Here is a 21,816-nt window from a genome sequence, read left to right as displayed (position 1 = left end):
TGCAACTCCCCTACGGACTCGGGAGAGGCGAAGGTCGAAAGCCATGCATCCTCCAAAACACGACCCTGCCAAGCTGCACTACTTCTTGACACACTGCTCGCTTAACCCGGAAGCCAGCTGCACCAATGTGTCGGAGGAAACACCGTCCAGCTGGCGACCAGTGTCAGCTTGCAGGCGGCAGGCCCAGCCCGCCACAAGGAGTTGCTAGAGCCCCATGGCACAAGGAAACCCCGGCAGACCAAACCCTTCCAGCCTGGGATCGAACACTGCAATGCAGTGCCTTAGAACGCTGCGCTACTCGGGAAACACACCCACATTTCTGAAGTGTCCTGTTAGGGTGAAGGAGACTGAGGTGGCAAGAATAAGGGCTGTATAGAATTCCTCCTGTCCGGAGGAATTGAGAAGAGTGGAAGAAAGGTGTTGAAGAAGTAGTAGGAGTAGCGATACAAGATGATGTTTCATGTCAACAGGGATCCTGACATTTTGCATGTTAAGAAGGTGGACTTTGTAGCGTTTATTACTTTGGTTATCAACTGCACAGTGCAAACAGAGAGGAAATCTGAGAAAATAGGTTTCATTGTGAGTGTGGATCACTTGTCCAGTTATTGACCAACATTGGTCACCGTTTCAAAGTGTGTTGTCTGTCTTTCGTTACATGGTCATGGCTGTAATGCAGTGTGCCCCAACTGGCGGTTTTATTTGGCCCCCTAACTTTTCTGAGCAAAAATACAAAATGTGTATTTTTTATTGTTGGACATAATAGACTAAAAACACCAGGAAATCAGCTCCAAGTGATTTTAATATAAGACATTTGTTCCAACGTATTCCCACAGATAATAGAGAGAGCTATGTGATCGTATACAAATGTAAGCAAGGTTTGAAATGATTATGTTTTAGTCAAACATTATTGTGAGGACAGATGAGAAGCAAGTACAGGGAGTGAACATTTAATGAATTACGGACATGAAATGAAACAAGGACAGCATCTGGACAGGGTGAACAAATCAACATTAACACTTACATGGGGATCAAACTGAGGAATAGACAGATATAGAGGAGGCAATCAACAAAGTGAAGGAGTCCAGGTGAGTGCAATGAAGCTCTTATGCGCGTAATGATGGTGACAGGTGTGCGTAATCATGGGTCGTCTGGGACAGTACCCCCCCCCTCTAGGGGCACCACTCGGCGTTCCACTTGGGCGAGCCTGATGGGCCGGCTGAGGTGTGGGAGCTCGACGAGCCGGCTGAGTCATGGGATGGGAGCATGATGAGCCAACCGAGGCAAAAAAAACTCTTGAGCCAGCTAAGGCTTGGAAGCCTGACGAGCCAGCTGAGGTACCCCCGGTTCCTTCAGCAGCGGCACCTGGACCCGACGTCACCAACCCCCCCCCCAAAAAAAATCCCTGATGCTTCCAATATTGGTGTCTGCATTCTGTGAGGACAGACGCTGGCATACAAGAAGCAAGTACAGGGAGTGAACATTTTAATGAATAACGGACATGAAACGAAACACGGACTGCGTCCCGACAGGGGGAACAAAACAATATTAATGCTGACACAAGGATCAAACTGAGGATAAGACAGATTTAGAGTAGGCAATCAACAAAGTGAAGGAGTCCAGGTGAGTCCAATGGAGAGCTAATGCGCGTAACGATGGTAACAGGTGTGTGTAATGATGGCCCACCTGGTGCCCTCGAGCACCAGAGAGGGGGAGCGGGAGTAGGCGTGACAATTATATCTGTTTGAGCTTCTTGTAGTCAAATTGTCGTCTACAATTATTTGTAATTGTGTCTTGGCCCCCCAACCATCCGCTCAAGAAGAAATTGTCCTGCGGCTGAGTCTATATAGAACAAAAATATAAACTCAACATGCAACAATTTCAACGATTTTACTGAGTTACAGTTCATATAAGGAAATCAGTCAATTGAAATGAATGAATTTGGCCCAAATCTATGGATTTCACATGACTGTGCAGGGGCGCAGCCATGGGTGGTTTAAGTGTCAAGTTTATGGACATGTTGCAGCAGTGTGTATGAGGCAGATGCCTAGATATGAGAAGTGTGCAGGAGGGCATGAAACGAAGGAATGTGTTATATTGGTGGCGAAAGTTATGTGTGCTAGCTGTGGAGGTGCCCATGGGGCTGCAGATTGAAGGTGTCAGGTGAGAGAAAGGCAGACCGAGGTTGCCGGATTAGAGTAGTATAGAAAGTGTTGTATGCTGAAGCAGTGAAGAGAGTGGCAGAGGAAGGTGGGTACAGGGTGAGGGATCCTGAGAGGATTCCTGTGAGTAGGCAGAGACCAAGAGAGTGATGGGATGAATATGTGCTTCTGTAAGGTGGGCATTGTAGCATTTATAGCCATGGTTGTCATTTGATCTGCAGAAATGGATCGAAAGTAACAGAAAATAGAGGTTGTAGTGCCAGAGAAGTACTTGGGATTGCAAGGATTTACAGCAGAACAGCTGCAGGGGGTGTTGAATTACAGTGTTATGTCCTCTCAGACCGTTGGTTAAATGGCGAAATGTGCTGTTAGTTTTTTTAGAGAGTGCTAATAGTTGTTAGTTTTGAATTATTGTTTCAAATAATTTAATGTAGGTAGGCTGTGAATGGCCTCACACACCAGTATAGTAGGTGGCGATGTATGCACCTAATCTTGATCTCAATAGACTTTTATGTTCACAAAACTAGAATCTATTACAAAGACAGTGCACTACGTTTTATAGACTTGATGCTTTGCCAAAGTTTCCTTGGAGTGCAAGGTCGAATTGAATTTCTGCACACCCACACTTCACAGATGAGGCGGTCCCTAATGGAAATATGCAAATAAAACATATGCACAAGACATACATTTCATTATTCAAATAATTGTAGCTGAGGCTGATTTGTTTTCCATCACTCACAGCTGATGATATTAACATTTTATATGTGTTGATATGTGTTGATGTCGCCGCTGCTCCCTGTGTGCTTGTGCGCATGTGATGTTGGTCCATATAAACCAGATGTAACCCGGATATAGACGGTCCATGAATCGGCATATGTGAATGTTAGTAGATTACCTTGAAAACAATGGTCAGACATCTTGGACGCAGTCTCCAGTTTTTATTATACCTCAGTGATGTCGACTGCATATTTCTTTACTTACCTATTGTTCACCTAATACCTTTTTTGCACTATTGGTTAGAGCCTGTAAGTAAGAATTACACTGTAAGGTCTACTACACCTGTTGTATTCGGTGCACGTGACAAATAAACTTTTATTTGATTTGTATGACCAATGACACAGGTTTCCGGACTAGAAGCATGGTTTCGACTGCTCCTACAGTTTTGCTTCGGTACTCCAGTTTAACTGACACCTGGCCCAGAAAGACAATTTCAATACATGGCCACATAGAGAAGACAGATTTGAAACTTCATAATAAGACACTTTAGTCATTACCTTTGTGCACAAAACATCCATTGAATTAAGGCCAATTTGTTTTTCATCACTGACAGCTGAAGATATTAACATTTTAAATTCATCCGCCATGTTTTTTGGATGACGTGATGAAGTCCTTAATGATTTTCTTAAATTGTATGTGGAGGCGTCACCAGCTGGAGCGCCCTTATGTATTATACTTTTTAAAATTGTCTAATCAATTCAATCAATACATTTTTATTTTAAAAAACACCACCAATTTCCAAAAAAAGGTAGATTTGTTCCGTATTTCATTCAGGCTCATGTCTGTTTTGCAGAGAGGATGAGGTGAAGCGAGAGGTTTCACTCACCAAAATTTGTTCAAAATAAGCCCAACGCGTTTCTTTTAGCTAATTTTGGACCTAAAGTTTTCGCCTGCCTTCCCGCCTGTGGGATAACGACTCCCATTGTTAGGACGGAGAAAATAGCATTTCGTCATTTGATACAGATCTCTGTTTACAGTCACGTTGCTTTTTTGAAAATATATATATCATAAGGATGTGGTACTGGTGATGTTAAACACTTCCCCAATCATTGAGATCTGATATTCTGCCAAGCAATACATAGGCCAATGTCATATCATCAACCAATCACATTTGTAAAATCCTTTCGGTCTAAATTCCAGCTAAACTTGGAGAAGACAGTTAAAAAAGCATGCTTCTATGGAAGATTTACAAAAGTAAATAAATAGCTGTATTAGACTGAAAAAATATTTAATGTGATTAAACTGAAAAGATATGGTGGATTTTGTCAAACTTGTGAGGCTCTCCATGCTCATTCTTTGCTAATTTAACATGTTTGCTGCTACTTCACTCAAACTGGTTTTCAAAGACTGCCTTCCTAACGGTTTTACATTCCCTGAGACCAACCAGAACTGTTTCCTTGGACAAGTATTACTCCCATATTTCCTACATGACCACATTTTTCGCAAGGCAAAGGAGTAGCCTGTAGGCGCGCTTCCATTAGCTTGTTCAGTGCAGTTTTTCTGTCTGGGATGGGGGGTGCTCCCCCCCCCAAAAAAATATGATTGTAGGCTACACTGTCCAGTGAATGTCCCGCAAAATCATCCCGTTGACCTGCATTTGGGTATTTCGACTGCAGTCGACTGGAAATTTCTGCTGTTGCTCCTCACCAACTGCAACTTGAAGTCGGAGCCAAAGCATTGTGGGAGACAACCTTGTTCTGTTTTCTTGGAAGCAAAAGGCACTAACTACATGCTCATAAATAGTTGATGTGGCCACCTATCATTGGTTATTATCAATGCATGTTAACTGTTTTGGGTGGATGACTATTTACAGCTTAAATACATGTTTATCCTTACATCCTTATCTAATTACATAGATAATTACATGTGATCCACATTTCTAACATAAATACATGAAATATCCTACTTTTGACAATATACTGTAATGTATTTATCTAGATGTTACTGTAATGTTGTATCCCATGCTATAGTCTACAATTTGTCGTGTCTGTAATATTGCTGTCGCAAAACAAATTCAAATTTGTTGGTTGTCTATTAAGTGTGAATTAAACTGAGTATTTATTGTAGGCACATGGATTATTGTTGGGGATTTCTATGCTAGCTAACTATAATCTATACACATTTGGGCTAGCTAACATTTGCTAGCAAGCTAACCAGTACATTTAACAGAAAGGGTCTAGCTATATGGTAACATTTAGCTAACCAGAATTACCATAGCTGTATTATTTTCATGTGGTAGTTAGCCACGTTTTGGTTAGTTAGTTAGCTAGCTGCCACAGCATCAATGACTGTAGCTAGCTAGCTATAGCCTATAGTTATATTCTAGGGAAGCAATAGCTATTCCTGCTAAATTTATTTCCTAGCCAATTTATACATGTGTTGTGTCATCCAATAATTTATTATCAACTCAAAACTTTAGCAGCCACAACATCAGATTGATTGGGAATTCACTGACTGGCTATAGCTAGCTAACTAGCCAGATCTCATTATCTGCATATGAGTGATCGTTGTTGACATACATGTATTTTCCCCATATGTACAAGTGTCTTCTCACATCGTGTCAGTATAATTTGTTTAATTTCTGATCTAGAAAAGGGCTCACAAAAGCCATGTCTGTAGCTTGTGTTGCTTGCAGTAAGGGCATTGTTCTTTCTTTTTGCCTGATAATGATGTCTTCATTGCAATTTATGCCCAGAAAATGACATCTTCACCAAAAACAAGAAATGAAAAGTTTTGTGATACACAAAAATGCTGTTGAGGACTTTTTAATGAAGCCTGCATGAGCATTGTTATTAAGTGTTAAGGTATTTATGGAGCCCTTTGCCTGTCACCTTTAAGATCCCGGAGTGCATCTAACTGAGCTGATATAAATGTAGGCCACAAAATTTCCAGAAATCTGATATATGGGCCTAGAGTCAGATAACTGAATTGCAATAACACATAACCTGATGTGAAGGTTCTGCATTTCAAGTAGTTTACAAAAGAACGGATTGATATCCAGGCTTACTCATAGCGTCAAAGCAAACGCACAACTGAAAAGAGGGGAGGAGCGCAATTGGAGCAAAACCACCTCCGTGCTTGTGTATGCGTTTATAGCAAGCATGGCAGGCGACAGCGAGACAAGGGTGGACAGTCAAGCCGAAAACGAGAATGCTATTCGGCAACCTTTCCTCATCGGGGTAGCCGGAGGGACTGCCAGCGGCAAGGTTGGCATTGTGATTTTTAATTAATTAGAAATGTCATGTTTTTATTTGAAACACTGAATTGTCAACGTGGTTGAAAGATGAGAACTCATTGACCGCGTGGCTCCTGTCATGACAGACCAATGAATTAATTTGTTCCATTAAAGCTAGTTTGTTTTTTTAATCATTTCTGGAAAAACATTGACATTTTTAAAGTGTGTATAGGAATAGGCCCTGTTTGGCAATCATTTATCCCACTTATGTGGCTGTAGAGAACTGACCTTAATCCAACTTGCATTCATGTCTTTGTCTATAACATCTATAGCCCTATCAATTCGTGTACAAATAATTAAATATTAATACAAACCTATATGAAAAAAGGATTTTGAGAGGAATCTACTCCTGTGGTTTATTCAAATCAGAAAGGGCATTTATGACAACCGACAGAACCGAAAAGCAATCCTTTGCTTAGCCAACTAAACTCAACGATTTACGATGGAGTTGAGCGGCGACTAGTGTGTGCGGACTGGAGCTAAAACAGCATATACCATTTTAGTTTATCACAAAACTACTGATTTCAGAACGGGTGCTGAAATCAGTACTTTTCTTATTCATAAAAAAAAGTGACGGCGAGCTCCAGTCCGCCCACTGTTAATATTCACTTTCTAATGCGTCGACAGGACCAGCTGATTACACTTGACAAGCAGTGAAAACTGCCTATGCGCATAATTCGCGGCACAGTAAAATAAATACAATTTCTAAACCCAGAGGCGCAACATCGCGAGACTTCCGGGTACGCTTGCCAAACAGACTTGGTTTGGGTTTGAAAAGTCAATGAGAAGTAAAAAAAGAAAATCTTAGTAGTTAGTTTTCTAGAAATCAAAAGGCACGAAGTAGATTCGAGGTAATGTCTTTATTTGAACATGTTATTACTCCAAAGGGACAAACTGACAAAAATGAAAATTTTCAAACAGCTTCGGTACGGAGTGTCTGAGTTGACGGCTTGCACATGCGCGATACGACCGTTAGACCAGGTGACGTGTTACTACGCATGCGTTTAGCCATCCAGCGTCGCCATGACATCACCTTCAGTGTAAACTGGAGTTTCGATTGGAAAAGCAGTTTTAGCCCATCTTCATACGGTAGCCTACTGTCTTACGTAATATGTGTCACATCTGACCTCATAACGTGTAAGGAGGTGAGCCTCAGTCTACGTCAATGTGTTGCCGCTTTTTCCATGGTACAGTAAATAATAAGTGTTCTTCTCTCCAGAATCAAGAATTCAACCATGCCAAAGTCATATTGTGAATAATACAGACATCACTTTATAATCTAGCACACTTCTATTCACAATTGTCTGTCTGGTTAGGTAAACAGGTAGTCTAAACATATGGCCTTTCAAATGCACCTCCCCCACCCCTCTGAAGAAAGTGACTGTTATCGCTTGTTTTTGTTTTTCACTGTCTACCTGAGATAGTCCTAAACAGTCCCCTGAAATGGCTGATGGCCTTGCAGCTATGTCCTCTGCTGTATTGTGTAGTCTGCTGTCTCAAAGTTTTGAATGAGTAGCCCTCTATCTTTTTCGAAGGTTGCATACGTTATTTTTTAAATAATGTTTTGAATAGTATTTAATAAGAAAAGGGAGGATTTATTATGGTCAAACCCATTTCTTGTCACGAGTCATATTGTGGAACTGTATACACTATAGGCCTACTGAGCTGGGGAGAGCTTCACTCTGCTGGCCTGGTTATGCATCCACCATATTTCCTGAAATTTCCAAGCCAGCACAATAGCCTACAGTTCGGGTTAGCACAGTAGGCCTTAGGGCTGAGAATTGCCTGGGACCTCATCATGATACTTAGGTGCCAATACATTATGTATTGCAATACCATATATAGCAATTCGATTCTGTAATTGTATTGCGATTCAATGTTCCGAACATATTGCTCACCATATGTCTACTGCAGAGTGACGCGAGAAATAAAAGTTCTGAAAACAAATGGGCTCCCTATTTAAAAAAAAAAAAAATAAGATGGAGTACAAGCTATGAAGGAAAAATACTGGAGTACAGTAAACCAGTGCAAAAATAATATTGCAATATGGTCAAAATGATACTTTTTGTCATCAGAAATAATAATCCCCCATCACTAGTAGGTATACTGTCAGTTAGGCACAATTTTACGGTTCCTTCCCAGCGATGTTTATTTGACCTTCAGCTGTGTTTTGTCATAACAGCCAATGAGCTAACCATGTAGAAGAAAAAATGTCCTGATTTTTCTCCCCTAAAAACGTTTTTCTATACCCACTGTAACTGATCATGACATAGCTTGTCAATTGTCTTTATGTACCTCTGACGTAGGATTGCTGAGTAAACTGCAGTTTAGCTTTTTTGGACACAATAGAATTTTTAACTGGGGCAGGGGAATGTTTAGTCAGCGTTGGCAATAGAAGAGGCAGACTTTGAATGTATATCTGACTGACCCAAGCTTGGGTAAGAGGCCTGGCCTGGTCTTTTGTAACCAAGAGCAGTTTCGGCAATCACTGTTTTATTAAGGGCTTGGAAGAAATGTGAAACGACAAAGGGGTCTGGTATTGGGAGAGTTAGAGCTCTCAGAAACCTCACAAGCACTAACCTGACAATCATCTCGCTAACATTTGTTTGCTTTGTAATTTTTTGTAGATTAATTTTGTAGAAAGTTTGGGAAGAAATTAAATGCAGATAAGAAATTGAGTAATTCACATCCTCTATGAAAGGCTGTTCTAGAGCATGAATTGTGGTCCACTTGACGTTCCTTTGCGTGTAATATTTCTTGGTATCATACCCCACAACAAACGAAAGTGAGAAACTACCAGTAGAGCCACCTGTTTATCCGACAGTGTTTTTTTCTTCTTCTGACACACTTTTCTGGGAAGTCTGGAGAGACAATGCAGTTTCAGTTTAGGCTGTGTGTATGAAGTCTGTAGGGCCCAGGCCCAACTTGCGGATTATTAGTTAAATGGATTGAGTGTGACCCGGACTGGTGACTAAGTACAGTGAGTCTCATCAAATAACATTGTGGCTACATGAACATCTTGTAATGCCCCTTTGTCATCCTTGAACTATTCCCTCTGACTGTAGACTCATTTATAAACGTGGATTGACTCCAGACAAATGTGTTCTGCTTCATCGTCTTGTATTATCTTTGCCCTGTCTGAGCTCTTTTCAAGGAGACACTAATGCATTTTTCACTGGTTGCTAGCATGCGTTTTCCTCTTCTGCTGCAATACATTTTCCCTTCTCTAACAACAAGTTCAACTTGACCCTAATGTCTGTTGCCAGTCATCTCTTATTCTGTTCTCTATTAGGCCTGGAGCAAGCAGTTAGATTATCATGGCTGGTGACACGTGTAGGTGCAGTGGTCTAAGAATAGCACCTCGATATTGACTGACCGACATCCTGTCTACTGTGGTGTGCCTCAGACTTGGTCAGTAGCAGCCTTACTGTTCTCAATGACACAAGTCTGGTTCGGACTTCATGTGTTAAATAATGTTACAAGACTTCATGTGTTGAACATCCAACAGTGTTGTCATAATGTGAGATCCTTATTACTGATCTTATTATCCTATTTGCTGTAGGCCCACTCTCCTCTTCCTTGAATTGGCTAATGAACCATAGTGACATGTCTTTTGGGCTGTACTGCAAGATCAGTATGGATGGGGTAGTGCCCTTTTGGAGTTATTAATATTAGTTTATTTTCCAATGGAAAAGAACTTTGTCACTTCCTCCTTGTTCGTTTAGGAAGTGCAGAGGTTAGCCACGTGTGACGTAGTCAACTAGAAGCCAGCAAGGTGACCACACCCAGGGGCCCTAAGTCATAGAGGCCCTATGAGTAAGTGAGGATTCTAGTTGTAAAATAGGTCAGAGAGTATTGCAAACATCTAAGAACATTTTTAAATGAGAGCTATTGCAGATTTGGCTTCTTCTGTACTGTCTGTACGTCTATGTAATAGTCTGGTACCAATATATTCAATATCTCCATAGCTCAGTGAACACAACTCCACTCTTACATCTTTATGGATCACAATTTACTTCAGATAGTGTTATCTATATGACAGACTTAACTGTCATTCTCGCTCCTCCCTCTGCCCATGGCCAGTCGTCTGTCTGCGGTAAGATCATGGAGCTGCTTGGCCAGAACAAGATTGACCATCACCAGCGCCAGGTGGCCATTCTCAGCCAAGACAGCTTCTACAGGGTCCTCACACCGGACCAGAAGGCCAAGGCACTGAAGGGACAGTTCAACTTCGACCACCCAGGTATTTATCTAATCTATATATTTATCTGGATACTGTGTCAATCGCTAAATCGTAGTCATATGGTATATGTTAACAACTGGAAAATGTAGCTTTATTCCTTGCTTGCTTTCCAGTGTAAAAAAATGTACGAATAGTTTCTCACATCCCTTTGCTCTCTCATTGAAGATAAATAGTTGCGTTGTTGAGTTTATACTCAAAGGATACTTCTGTTGGGCTTTTCCCCCCCTAGTTCTTAGAAATAGAATTACCATAATGGAGAGAACTGGAGAGAACTAAAGGTTTCTACATGTCCTGCCTTGGGGCCAATGACTGCTGTATTGAAAATCTGTCTCATTCAGAGTACATACTTAGCAGCGGTGCCTCTGGTAGATTGTAGTCTGGTAGCAGAGTAGTCGGTCTCAGACAGTGTGGTAGATAATGTTTGGGCCCAGGTCAAAAGTAGTTCACTAAATAGGTTGCATATCAGCACAGATGCTATCCCCATAACAACTTGCCACCTTGTGGGATTAGATCTAGATCCTATGGCCTGGCACAGTGGCACCAGCAGAAACATAGACATTGTTCTGAGTGCCTTTGCTCTCTCTCTCTTCTCAGATGCATTTGACAATGAGCTCATCGTCAAAACGTTGTGGGACATTTTGGAGGGCCAAACAGTGCAGATCCCAGTGTATGACTTTGTCACCCATTCCAGGTCAGTGGTTAGGACACTCACTCCACTCACTCACTCATTTCATCTCATACACATTGTCCTCTCTCTGGTGTGTGTGTGTGTGTGTCAGGAAGGAAGAGGCGGTGACGGTGTACCCAGCAGATGTGGTGCTGTTCGAGGGCATCCTGATGTTCTACTCCCAGGAGATTAGGGACCTGTTCCAGATGAAGCTGTTTGTGGACACAGACGCAGACACACGGCTCTCACGCAGGGGTGAAACCTTAGACATATATATTCACTATTTCATTGGATGAAATGCATCATACTTGTGAGTTGTACAAAAATACCAGGGGGCTTCCAATACAGGGCCTGGAGGGCATGAATGGGAACCGGATGTAGAAGTCTATTAGTTTTGTAAGAATCTTTTCTGTGAAATCATACTGAAAGCTCCACTCCTGTTCTGTGTTCCCTCCCCAGTGCTCCGAGACATCAGCGAGCGAGGAAGGGACCTGGAGCAGGTGCTAACGCAATACATAACCTTTGTTAAGCCCGCCTTTGAAGAGTTCTGTCTGCCAGTGAGTACCTAGCTATGATACTGCCACAACACGTATTCTAAGAGCCTTGGATAAACCAAATGATATCAATAGCTAGGTTTCCATCCACTTGTCGACAGATTTTCATGCGAATATTCTCAAATCTCATTTTAAAGATAACATTTTCGTTAATCCAGCCAACGTGTCTGATTCCAAAAATACTTTACAACGAAAGCTCCACAAACGATTGTTAGGTCACCACCAAGCCACAGAAAAACCCAGCCATTTTTCCAGCCAAAGAGAAGTCACAAAAAGCACAAATAGAGAAAATTAATCACTAACCTTTGATCTTCATCAGATGACACTCATAGGACTTCATGTTACACAATACATGTATGTTTTGTTCAATAAAGTGTTTTATATAAATATGCAATCTCATTTTACATTGGCACGTTACGTTCAGTAGTTCTAAAACATGCGGTGATTGTGCAGAGCCACATGAATTCACAGAAATACTCATTATAAATGTTGATAAATTCTAGTGTTATGCATGGAACTTTAGTTACTCTTCTCCTTAATGCAACCGCTGTGTCAGATTTCAAAAAACCATAATCTGAGAACGGCGCTCAGAGCCCAAACCAGCCAGAGAAATATCAGCCATGTTGGGTAGTCAACATTATTCATAAATAGCATTATAAATATTCACTTACCTTTGATCTTCATCAGAATGCACTCCCAGGAATCGCAGTTCCACAATAAATGCTTGTTTTGTTCGATAATGTCCATCATTTATGTCCAATAGCTTCTTTTGTTAGGGCGCTTGGTAAACAAATCCAAAAGAGCGATCTGGTCCAGTCGGACGAAACGTTCAAAAAGTTATATTTTTATTTTATTTTACCTTTTTATTTAACCAGGTAGGCAAGTTGAGAACAAGTTCTCATTTACAATTGCGACCTGGCCAAGATAAAGCAAAGCAGTTCGACAGATACAACGACACAGAGTTACACATGGAGTAAAACACACATACAGTCAATAATACAGTATAAACAAGTCTATATACAATGTGAGCAAATGAGGTGAGAAGGGAGGTAAAGGCAAAAAAAAGGCCATGGTGGCAAAGTAAATACAATATAGCAAGTAAAACACTGGAATGGTAGTTTTGCAATGGAAGAATGTGCAAAGTAGAAATAAAAATAATGGGGTGCAAAGGAGCAAAATTAATTAATTAATTAAATACAGTTGGGAAAGAGGTAGTTGTTTGGGCTAAATTATAGGTGGGCTATGTACAGGTGCAGTAATCTGTGAGCTGCTCTGACAGTTGGTGCTTAAAGCTAGTGAGGGAGATAAGTGTTTCCAGTTTCAGAGATTTTTGTAGTTCGTTCCAGTCATTGGCAGCAGAGAACTGGAAGGAGAGGCGGCCAAAGAAAGAATTGGTTTTGGGGGTGACTAGAGAGATATACCTGCTGGAGCGTGTGCTACAGGTGGGAGATGCTATGGTGACCAGCGAGCTGAGATAAGGGGGACTTTACCTAGCAGGGTCTTGTAGATGACATGGAGCCAGTGGGTTTGGCGACGAGTATGAAGCGAGGGCCAGCCAATGAGAGCATACAGGTCGCAATGGTGGGTAGTATATGGGGCTTTGGTGACAAAACGGATTGCACTGTGATAGACTGCATCCAATTTGTTGAGTAGGGTATTGGAGGCTATTTTGTAAATGACATTGCCAAAGTCGAGGATTGGTAGGCTGGTCAGTTTTACAAGGGCATGTTTGGCAGCATGAGTGAAGGATGCTTTGTTGTGAAATAGGAAGCCAATTCTAGATTTAACTTTGGATTGGAGATGTTTGATATGGGTCTGGAAGGAGAGTTTACAGTCTAACCAGACACCTAAGTATTTGTAGTTGTCCACGTATTCTAAGTCAGAGCCGTCCAGAGTAGTGATATTACAGATCGAAGATTCTGTACTTAGTTTGACAAGTCTCTATCTTTAGGATGTTATCATAAAAGTTCAATAATGTTCCAACCGGAGAATTCCACTGCCTGTAGAAAAGCCATGGAACGAGAGCTAACTCTCTCGTGACCGCGCATCATGAGGCTGTGACACTCTGCCAGACCACGGACTCAAAGAGCTCTCATCCGGTCCCACCTCACAGTAGAAGCCTCATTCAAGTTTCTAAAGACAGTTTACATCTAGTAGAAGCCTTAGGAAGTGCATCTTGACCCATATGCCACTGTGTATTCGATAGGGCTGAGTTCAAAAACTACAAACCTCAGATTTCCCACTTCCTGTCTGGATTTTTTTCTCAGGTTTTTGCCTGCCATATGAGTTCTGTTATACTCAGACATCATTCAAATAGTTTTAGAAACTTCAGTGTTTTCTATCCAAATCTACTAATAATATGCATATTTTAGCTTTCTGGGCCTGAGTAGCAGGCAGTTCACTCTGGGCACGCTATTCATCCAAAAGTGAAAATATTGCCCCCCCTATCCCAAAGAAGTTAAATTGACTTGTTGTGGATAAAAGGCTGTGCGTGATGTAGTGCACATAAAAATTACTTTTGCGGTTAAATTCCCATGTACCAAATAAAAAATACAAGTTAAATGGGTTTCCATTGCATTTTCAACTCTACTGATGGGTTTTGTCGCTACAAAAGTTATTTAGCGAATATACCCACTCTGGTCTTAGCACGTGCGCTTTAGCCAACAGCTCTCAGATACAGTGCAGGTATAGCCTACATGATGAGATTATTATGGATTTAAAAAAGTATGATTATTTTTATTTGTCAAACGGCAGCCAAGACTCGATCATGTCAGCAGAATAAGATGCTCGATATTTATTGGAAAGAAGCATCAAGCTGCATTTTCACCACCCTGTGAAGTTCATCGTAGCTTATTTAATTTGTAGCCTAATAAACTGCATGCTTTCTTGAGTCATAGTGGGAGGACCACACAGCATATCATTGCGTGACTCCAAGTTTATCATATAAAATATGATGGTTATTATATCAATGTTTGCCCATAGTTTCCATCACCATTTCTCACAATACATTTTACAGACATGAAAAGATCCCACCTTGTCAAGCGTATTTTATTTTGTTGACAGTTGGAAAGTTTACAGACATTTGTTGTTTCCATCTGGCCTGTAGTGACGATTTTTTTTCTAACATGTACTATACTCGCATAAAAAGGTTGGCAGGGAACCTGGTTATTGTCAGTTGTCTCTGACCTCCTCTTGAATGGTATTGAACACCCTGGCCCTGATTTCTTTAAAAAAATATATATATTTCACCTTTCTTTAACCAGGTAGGCCGGTTGAACAAGTTCTCATTTACAGCTGCGACCTGGCCAAGATGAAGCAAAGCAGTGTGACAAAAACAACAGTTACACATGGGATAACAAACGTACAGTCAACAACACAATAGAAAAATCTGTATAAAGTGTGCGTAAATGAAGTAAGGAGGTAAGGCACTAAATAGGCCATAGTGGCGAAGTAGTTACAATTTAGCAATTAACACTGGAGTGATATGTGCAGATGAGGATGTGCAAGTAGAAATACTGGTGTGCAGAAAAACAAATATGGAGTAGGTAGTTGGTTGGATGGGCTATTTACAGATGGGCTGTGTACAGCTTCAGCGATCGGTAAGCTGCTCTTACAACTGATGCTTAAAGTTAGTGAGGGAGATATGTCTCCAATTTCAGTGATTTAAAAAAAATAAAAAATAAAAAAAGTGCAATTCGTTCCAGGCATTGGCAGCAAAGAACTGGAAGGAAAGGTGGCCAAAGGAGGTGTTGGCTTTGGGGATGACCAGTAAAATATACTTGCTGGAGCGTGTGCTACTGGTGGGTGTTGCTATGGAGACCAGTGAGCTGAGATGTTGAAGCTTTACCTAGCAAAGACTTGTAGATGACCTGGAGCCAGTGGGTTTGGTGACGAATATGTAGCGAGGACCAGCCAACGAGAGCATACAGGTCGCAGTGGTGTGTAGTATGGGGCTTTGGTGATAAAACAAATTGCACTGTGATAGACTGTATCCAATTTGCTGAGTAGAGTGTTGGAGGTTATTTTGTAAATGACATAGCCGAAGTCAAGGATCAGTGGGATAGTCAGTTTTACGAGGGTATGTTTGGCAGCATGAGTGAAGGAGGCTTTGTTGCGATATAGGAAGCCGATTCTAGATTTAATTTTGGATTGGAGATGCCTAATGTGAGTCTGGACGGAGAGTTTACGGTCTAACCAGACACCTAGGTTTTTGTAGTTGTCCACATATTCTAAGTCAGAACCATCCAGAATAGTGATGCTAGTTGTGCGGGCAGCGATCGGTTGAAGAGCATGCATTTAGTTTTACTAGCATTTAAAACAGTTGGAGGCCACGGAAGGAGTGTTGTATGGCATTGAAGCTCGTTTGGAGGTTTGTTAACAGTGTCCAAAGAAGGGCCAGAAGTATATGTAGAGGTGGATCAGAGATTCACACGCAGCAACAGCGACATCACTGATCTATACAGAGAAAAGAGTCGGCCTGAGAATTGAACCCTGTGGCACCCCATAGAGACTGCCAGAGGTCCAGACAATAGGCCTTCCGATTTGACACTGAACTCTATCTGAGAAGTAGTTGGTGAACCAGGCGAGGCAGTCATTAGAAAAACCAAGGCTATTGAGTCTGCCGATAAGAATACGGTGATTGACAGAGTCGAAAGCCTTGGCCAGGTCAACGAATACAGCTGCACAGTACTGTCTTTTATCAATTGCGGTTATGATATCGTTTAGACCTTGAGTGTGGCTGAGGTGCACTCATGACCAGCTTGGAAACTGGATTGCATAGCGGCAATGGTACGGTGGGATTCGAAATGGTCAGTGATCCGTTTATTGACTTGGCTTTCAAAGACTTTAGAAAGGCAGGGCAGGATGGATATAGGTCTAACAGTTTGGGTCTAGAGTGTCTCCCCCTTTGAAGAGGGGGATGACCGCGGCCCCTTTCCAATCTTTAGGCATCTCAGACGATATGAAAGGGGTTGAACAGACTAGTAATAGGGGTTGCAACAATGCCGGCAGATAATTTTAGGAAGAGAGGGCCCAGATTGTCTAGCCCAGCTGATTTGTAGGAATCCAGATTTTGCCGGTCTATCAGAACATCAGCTGTCTGGCTTTGGGTGAAGGTGAAGTGGGGGAGGCTTGGGCCAGTTGCTGTGGGGGGTGCAGAGCTGTTGGCCGGGGTTGGGGTAGCCAGGTGGAAAGCATGGCCAGCCGTAGAGAAATGCATATTGAAATGCTCAATTATCGTGGATTTATCGGTAGTGACAGTGTTTCCTAGCCTCAGTGCAGTGGGCAGCTGGGAGGAGGTGCTCTTATTCTCCGTGGACTTTAGTGTCCCAAAACTTTTTGGAATTAGTACTGCAGGATGCAAAATTATGTTATGAAAGCAAATGCTAGCTTTTTCAAACTGACTGTGTATATTGGTTCCTGACTTCCCTGAAAAGTTGCACATCGCGGGGACCATTCGATGCTAGTGCAGTACGCCACAGGATGGTTTTTGTGCTGGTCAAGGGCAGTCAAGTCTCGAGTGAACCAAGGGCTTTATCTGTTCTTAGTTCTGCATTTTTTTGAAAGGGGCATGTTTATTTAAGATGGTGAGGAAAGCCCTTTTAAAGAAGAACCAGGCATCCTCTATTGACGGGATGAGGTCAATATCCTTCCAGGATACCCGGGCCAGGTCAATTAGAAAGGCCTACTTGCAGAAGTGTTTTGGGGAGCGTTTGACAGTGATGAGGGGTGGTCGTTTGACCACGGACACAGGCAATGAGGCAGTGATCACTGAGATCCTGGTTGAAGACAGCAGAGGTGTTTTTAGAGGGCAGGTTGGTCAGGATGATACCTACGAGGGTGCCCATGTTTACGGATTTGGGGTTGTACCTGGTAGGTTCCTTGATAATTTGTGTGAGATTGAGGGCATCTAGCTTAGATTGTAAGATGGCCGGGGTGTTAAGCATATCCCAGTTCAATTCACTTAGGGTGTCCAGGGCACAGCTGGGGGCTGAGGGGGGTCTATAACAAGCGGCAACAGTGAGGGACTTATTTCTGGAGAGAGATTTTTTTTAAAGTTGAGGCTCTAACTGTTTGGGCATAGACCTGGATAGTATGACAGAACACTGCAGGCTATCTCTGCAGTAGATTGCAACTCTGCCCCCTTTAGCAGTTTTATCGTGACAGAAAATGTTGTAATTGGGGATGAAAATTCCAGACTTTTTGGTGGCCTTCCTAAGCCAGGATTCAGTCACGGCTAGGACATCAGGGTTGGCGGAGTGTGCTAAAGCGGTGAATGGAGCAGGCTTCTGATGTGAACATGCATGAACCCAAGGCTTTTATGGTTACAGAAGTCAACAAATGAGAGTGCCTGGGGACACACAGGGCCTGGGTTAACCTCTACATCAACAGATGAGGAGGATGAGGGTACTGCTAAAGGCTATAAGAACTGGTCGTCTAGTGCATTGGGAACAGCAAAGAAAGGAGCTGATTTCTGGGCGTGGTAGGATAGATTCAGGGCATAACGTACAGACAAGGGTATGGTAGGGTGCGAGTATAGTGGAGGTAAACCCAGGCATTGAGTGATGATGAGAGAGGTTGCATCTCTGGAGGCGCCAGTAGCAAAGGATAGCAAAGGAGCTATCTGAGGCATGTTGAGCGGGACTAGGGGCTCCGCAGTAAAATAAAACAGTGATGGCTACCCTAAACAACAGTATACAAGGCATATTGACATTCGAGAGAGGCATAAATCAATCACAGGTGTTGAGTGGGAGAGCTAGACAACAGGTAAGACAACAACAACTGGTAAATGGCGATGACTGGGCAGAGTCAGTTAGCTACACACAGGGCCTGAGTTCGAGGCTGGGGCCAACAGATAAACAAAATGAAATACTGTGTTAATGAACAGTCCAGCAGGCATCAGCTGTGTAGCCGAGTGATCATAGGGTCCAATGAGCAGCAATAGATGAAACAGGGAGCCGTTCGGTAGTCGTTACTATGCTAGGCGAGCGGGAGACGCGGTGTTCAGGAAGCTAGCGGGCCGGGGCTAGCAGAAGGGTCTTCACCGACATCCACGACGCAGAGGCCGGTTGAGAGCACATCGGCCGAAATACGTCAGCAAACCAGTCGTGATGGATCGGCGGGGCTCCGTGTCGACAAAGGGTTCAGGCCAATTGGCAAGCATTATTTTTAGTTGGTGTACTTTATTTCCTAGCCGGGAGATGGGCCAACTTGAAGCTAACTGGTGCTTGCTTCTGGACAAGGGTGTTAGTCACAATAACCACTCGGTAGCAGATAGCTATCTGCGGTGATCCGGTGTAATGGTCCAGAGCTTGCAGCAAGAATCCGGTGATGTAGTGGAATAAAGCGGTCCGATATTATCAGGGCTGATATCGTGCTGTGCAGACTGGCAGGTGTTGTGGTGTGCAGACTGGCAGGGCTAAAGTGGCTGGTGTCTGCGCTAAAGGTAAAGGCCGCTAGCAATGGCTAACAATGACTAAATAGCTAGTAGCTAATCGGCTGGCTAGCCTCTGATGGAGATCCAGTTATAAGGTCTCAAAAATAGCAGATCCTTACCACGTTGGGTGAGGCGGGTTGCAGGAAGGTATATTTAATTTGAAAATGGAAAAGAGATTGAAATGTATACAAAAAAAAGAATATTTACATGGGACAAAAAACAAACACGTCTTACTGCTACGCCATCTTGGTTAAGATGTGATTCAGATCGTATTGCTAAACATGTTTATTTCTTTACCCTCTGTAGACCAAGAAGTGTGCTGACGTGATCATTCCTAGAGGAGCAGATAATCTTGGTGAGTTTCTGGCTGTTTGTTTCTCAAGATTGCTGCCTTTATGTAAGCAAGCAGGCTGTTATGTGACAAACTTCACTGACTCATTCTTGGACACATCTCCCTATAGAGAGTCTGTCATTGACATTGTTAATCAGTCCAGTCTCTTACCCTGCGATGGTGAACTTACTAAAGGCGGATGTGAATGTGATGGCTGTTTTGTTTATTCTACTGTCTTGAGATAGCTGTTGTGGTCTGTGATTGGTGAGACCTATACATGGGAAGCAGACTAGATTAGTCTGAAACATTCCCAGGACAAAACAGCTATCTCTGTTTTGGAATGGCAAGGTCAATTGTAGATTTTTCAAAACAACATGTATTTGCAAAGAGTGGTGCTTTTAAACTCTGGAACTTGTTCTGCTTAAATTTTATCTGAATAAAAGAGGAATGGAACACCGTTACAGATTATCCTTCAATGTCCTCTGAATGTGCCCCCTCCTCTCTCTCTCCTTAACAGTTGCCATAAACCTTATAGTTCAGCACATCCAGGACATTCTGAACGGTGGTCTGACCAAACGCCTGAACGGCAGCCTTAACGGTTACGGAACTCCCCGGAAACGGCAGGTGTCAGAGTCCAGCAGTCGGCCCCACTAACTGCACCGGCCCTCTCTGAACACCAGGGAGCTAGGGATTGATGGAAGAGGGCTCATCTGTACATACCTACCACCTGTCTGCTACACTGTATTTAAAAATATATATATATAAAAAAACAACTTAAAAAAAAAAACTCTCTAGCAAGAATATGCAAGGCCTTCATTTGATTAGTTTTTTTTGACTGGATGATGAAATGTTTTGTAAGGGAGGAAGGAACTGTTTCAGTTCAGAGGTGAAGCAGTTATTTTATTTATGTATTTTTATTTGATATTCTGGCCCCTTTTTGAGCTTGCAGATGTTAATAAATGAGGAGGAAGTTGGGTTGAGCTTGAGACCTTGCTGTGTGTTCAGTGGTCAGTGCATTTTGATTGGTCATGTTGTCTGTCTTTCTGTACTGTTGGTTTGGAATGGAAGGAAGGACGTGTGACAGATTTGATTTGTTACCGAGGTAGCTCCAAGACACACACTACATGATCTTGGTAACTATCCAAGAACCGAGATGCAAAACTGAATGCAATTCACCTCTGTAGATTCCGATTTAGCAATTATTTGATTAACTGACGTACATGTACCTTAGAGCACTAGTCATGTTTGACATGGTATAGGAGACCACTTCTCACATTCCTTTACTCTGTTATCCCCTTTATCCTTTGCCTCAGTGTTACAAGCCTACTCTTGAGTGAGTGAAAGGGAAAATGTTCAGGCCCTTACACAGATTATCTGCCTTTGCTCACCAATTCAATGGGGCAAAGCAACTTAATGTTTTCTCCATCTGAAAAAAAAAAGAACGGAACTACTTGACTTCACAAATCAAAGCAGTGTTCTTAGTTTGTACATAGTGTAGTATTATTTACCCTCCTGATGTTGTACTTTTTCAATCATTTTTCAGTGTTTTCACAGTATTTGCTTGTTACCATGCATCTTGGAACAAACAACCTACATTTCAGAATGTAACTGAGATTGAAAACGACAAATCAATCTTTACCTCGACCGGTTTTGTGTATGGTGGCTGACAACCCCACCAAATAAATAAACCGCGTTCTGTACTTGGCCACATGGCCCCTCTGAAACCGTTACGCTGTAGTTTGCAATGCCCCCATGACAACATAATTCTTTCAGGGTTCCTACTTCTAACATTTTTTATTTTAAAGCTCTTGAATGATGAGATCACTAGAATGCCTCTGTCTAAACATCAGTGAAGTACATAATGTTCTATCATTGAAAGGGTTAATTTGATAGTGGTGTTTTAAGCCTACAAATATTGTAGGCTGTCTTGAACTGCAGGATTTGAGGTAAATTTGCACTTTAAAAAAGATGGTGATTGTCCACATTAGTAACAATTGACTCAACAAACAATATATATAATTGCTCTTTTAGAACTAATTAACAGTGTATTTCATCAATGTACAACTGTGCTTTGTTTTTTTTCTACTATTTTGCACCACCAAAACATTTTCCTTTAGGAGTAGGCTCTCGGGTCATTCATATACTTTAATTCCACGTCAAATTGCCCACCATATATTGTTTCATTTATCAGTGATGTATTCAAGTCAATCAAAATATACTGTAATATTCCCAGACTGATATAAAAAGTGAGGTTATGGTCTTGTTAACATTCACTCACTGAATTGTGCTAGTAGTGTTATACTAAAGGTTGTACTGTATTGCAATGGGTAGTCTATGGTTACAATAGATTGTTTTGCTTTCAGAAATATAGATTTTTTAAAGTCCTGACTGCTGTGATGTTTCCTACCTCAACAT

General features: G+C 42.0%; 1 protein-coding gene across 3 annotated transcripts in view; it reads left to right on the top strand.

The window, feature by feature from the left end:
- Positions 1–20,387, top strand: part of LOC112250342 (uridine-cytidine kinase 2-A) — a 32,236-nt gene extending 11,849 nt beyond the window's left edge. Inside the window, exons 1-7 of one of the 3 annotated variants that reach the window (XM_024420417.2) lie at positions 5,882–6,142; positions 10,255–10,414; positions 11,009–11,105; positions 11,194–11,336; positions 11,541–11,638; positions 19,377–19,425; positions 19,919–20,387. In XM_024420417.2, coding sequence (XP_024276185.1) covers positions 6,038–6,142; positions 10,255–10,414; positions 11,009–11,105; positions 11,194–11,336; positions 11,541–11,638; positions 19,377–19,425; positions 19,919–20,055 — 789 coding nt within the window. In that variant the 5' untranslated portion in view covers positions 5,882–6,037 and the 3' untranslated portion in view covers positions 20,056–20,387. Of the gene's footprint in view, positions 1–5,881; positions 6,143–9,962; positions 9,988–10,254; positions 10,415–11,008; positions 11,106–11,193; positions 11,337–11,540; positions 11,639–19,376; positions 19,426–19,918 lie in introns of those variants that run through there. The other 2 variants (XM_024420422.2, XM_042321041.1) reach the window with 2 other exon arrangements.
- Positions 20,388–21,816: the final 1,429 nt, after the last annotated feature.

Source organism: Oncorhynchus tshawytscha, linkage group LG01 (assembly GCF_018296145.1).
Source record: "Oncorhynchus tshawytscha isolate Ot180627B linkage group LG01, Otsh_v2.0, whole genome shotgun sequence".
NCBI lineage: Eukaryota > Metazoa > Chordata > Actinopteri > Salmoniformes > Salmonidae > Oncorhynchus > Oncorhynchus tshawytscha.
The sequence above is the reverse complement of the archived record's forward strand: the minus strand, read 5'-3'. Positions and strand labels throughout refer to the sequence as shown.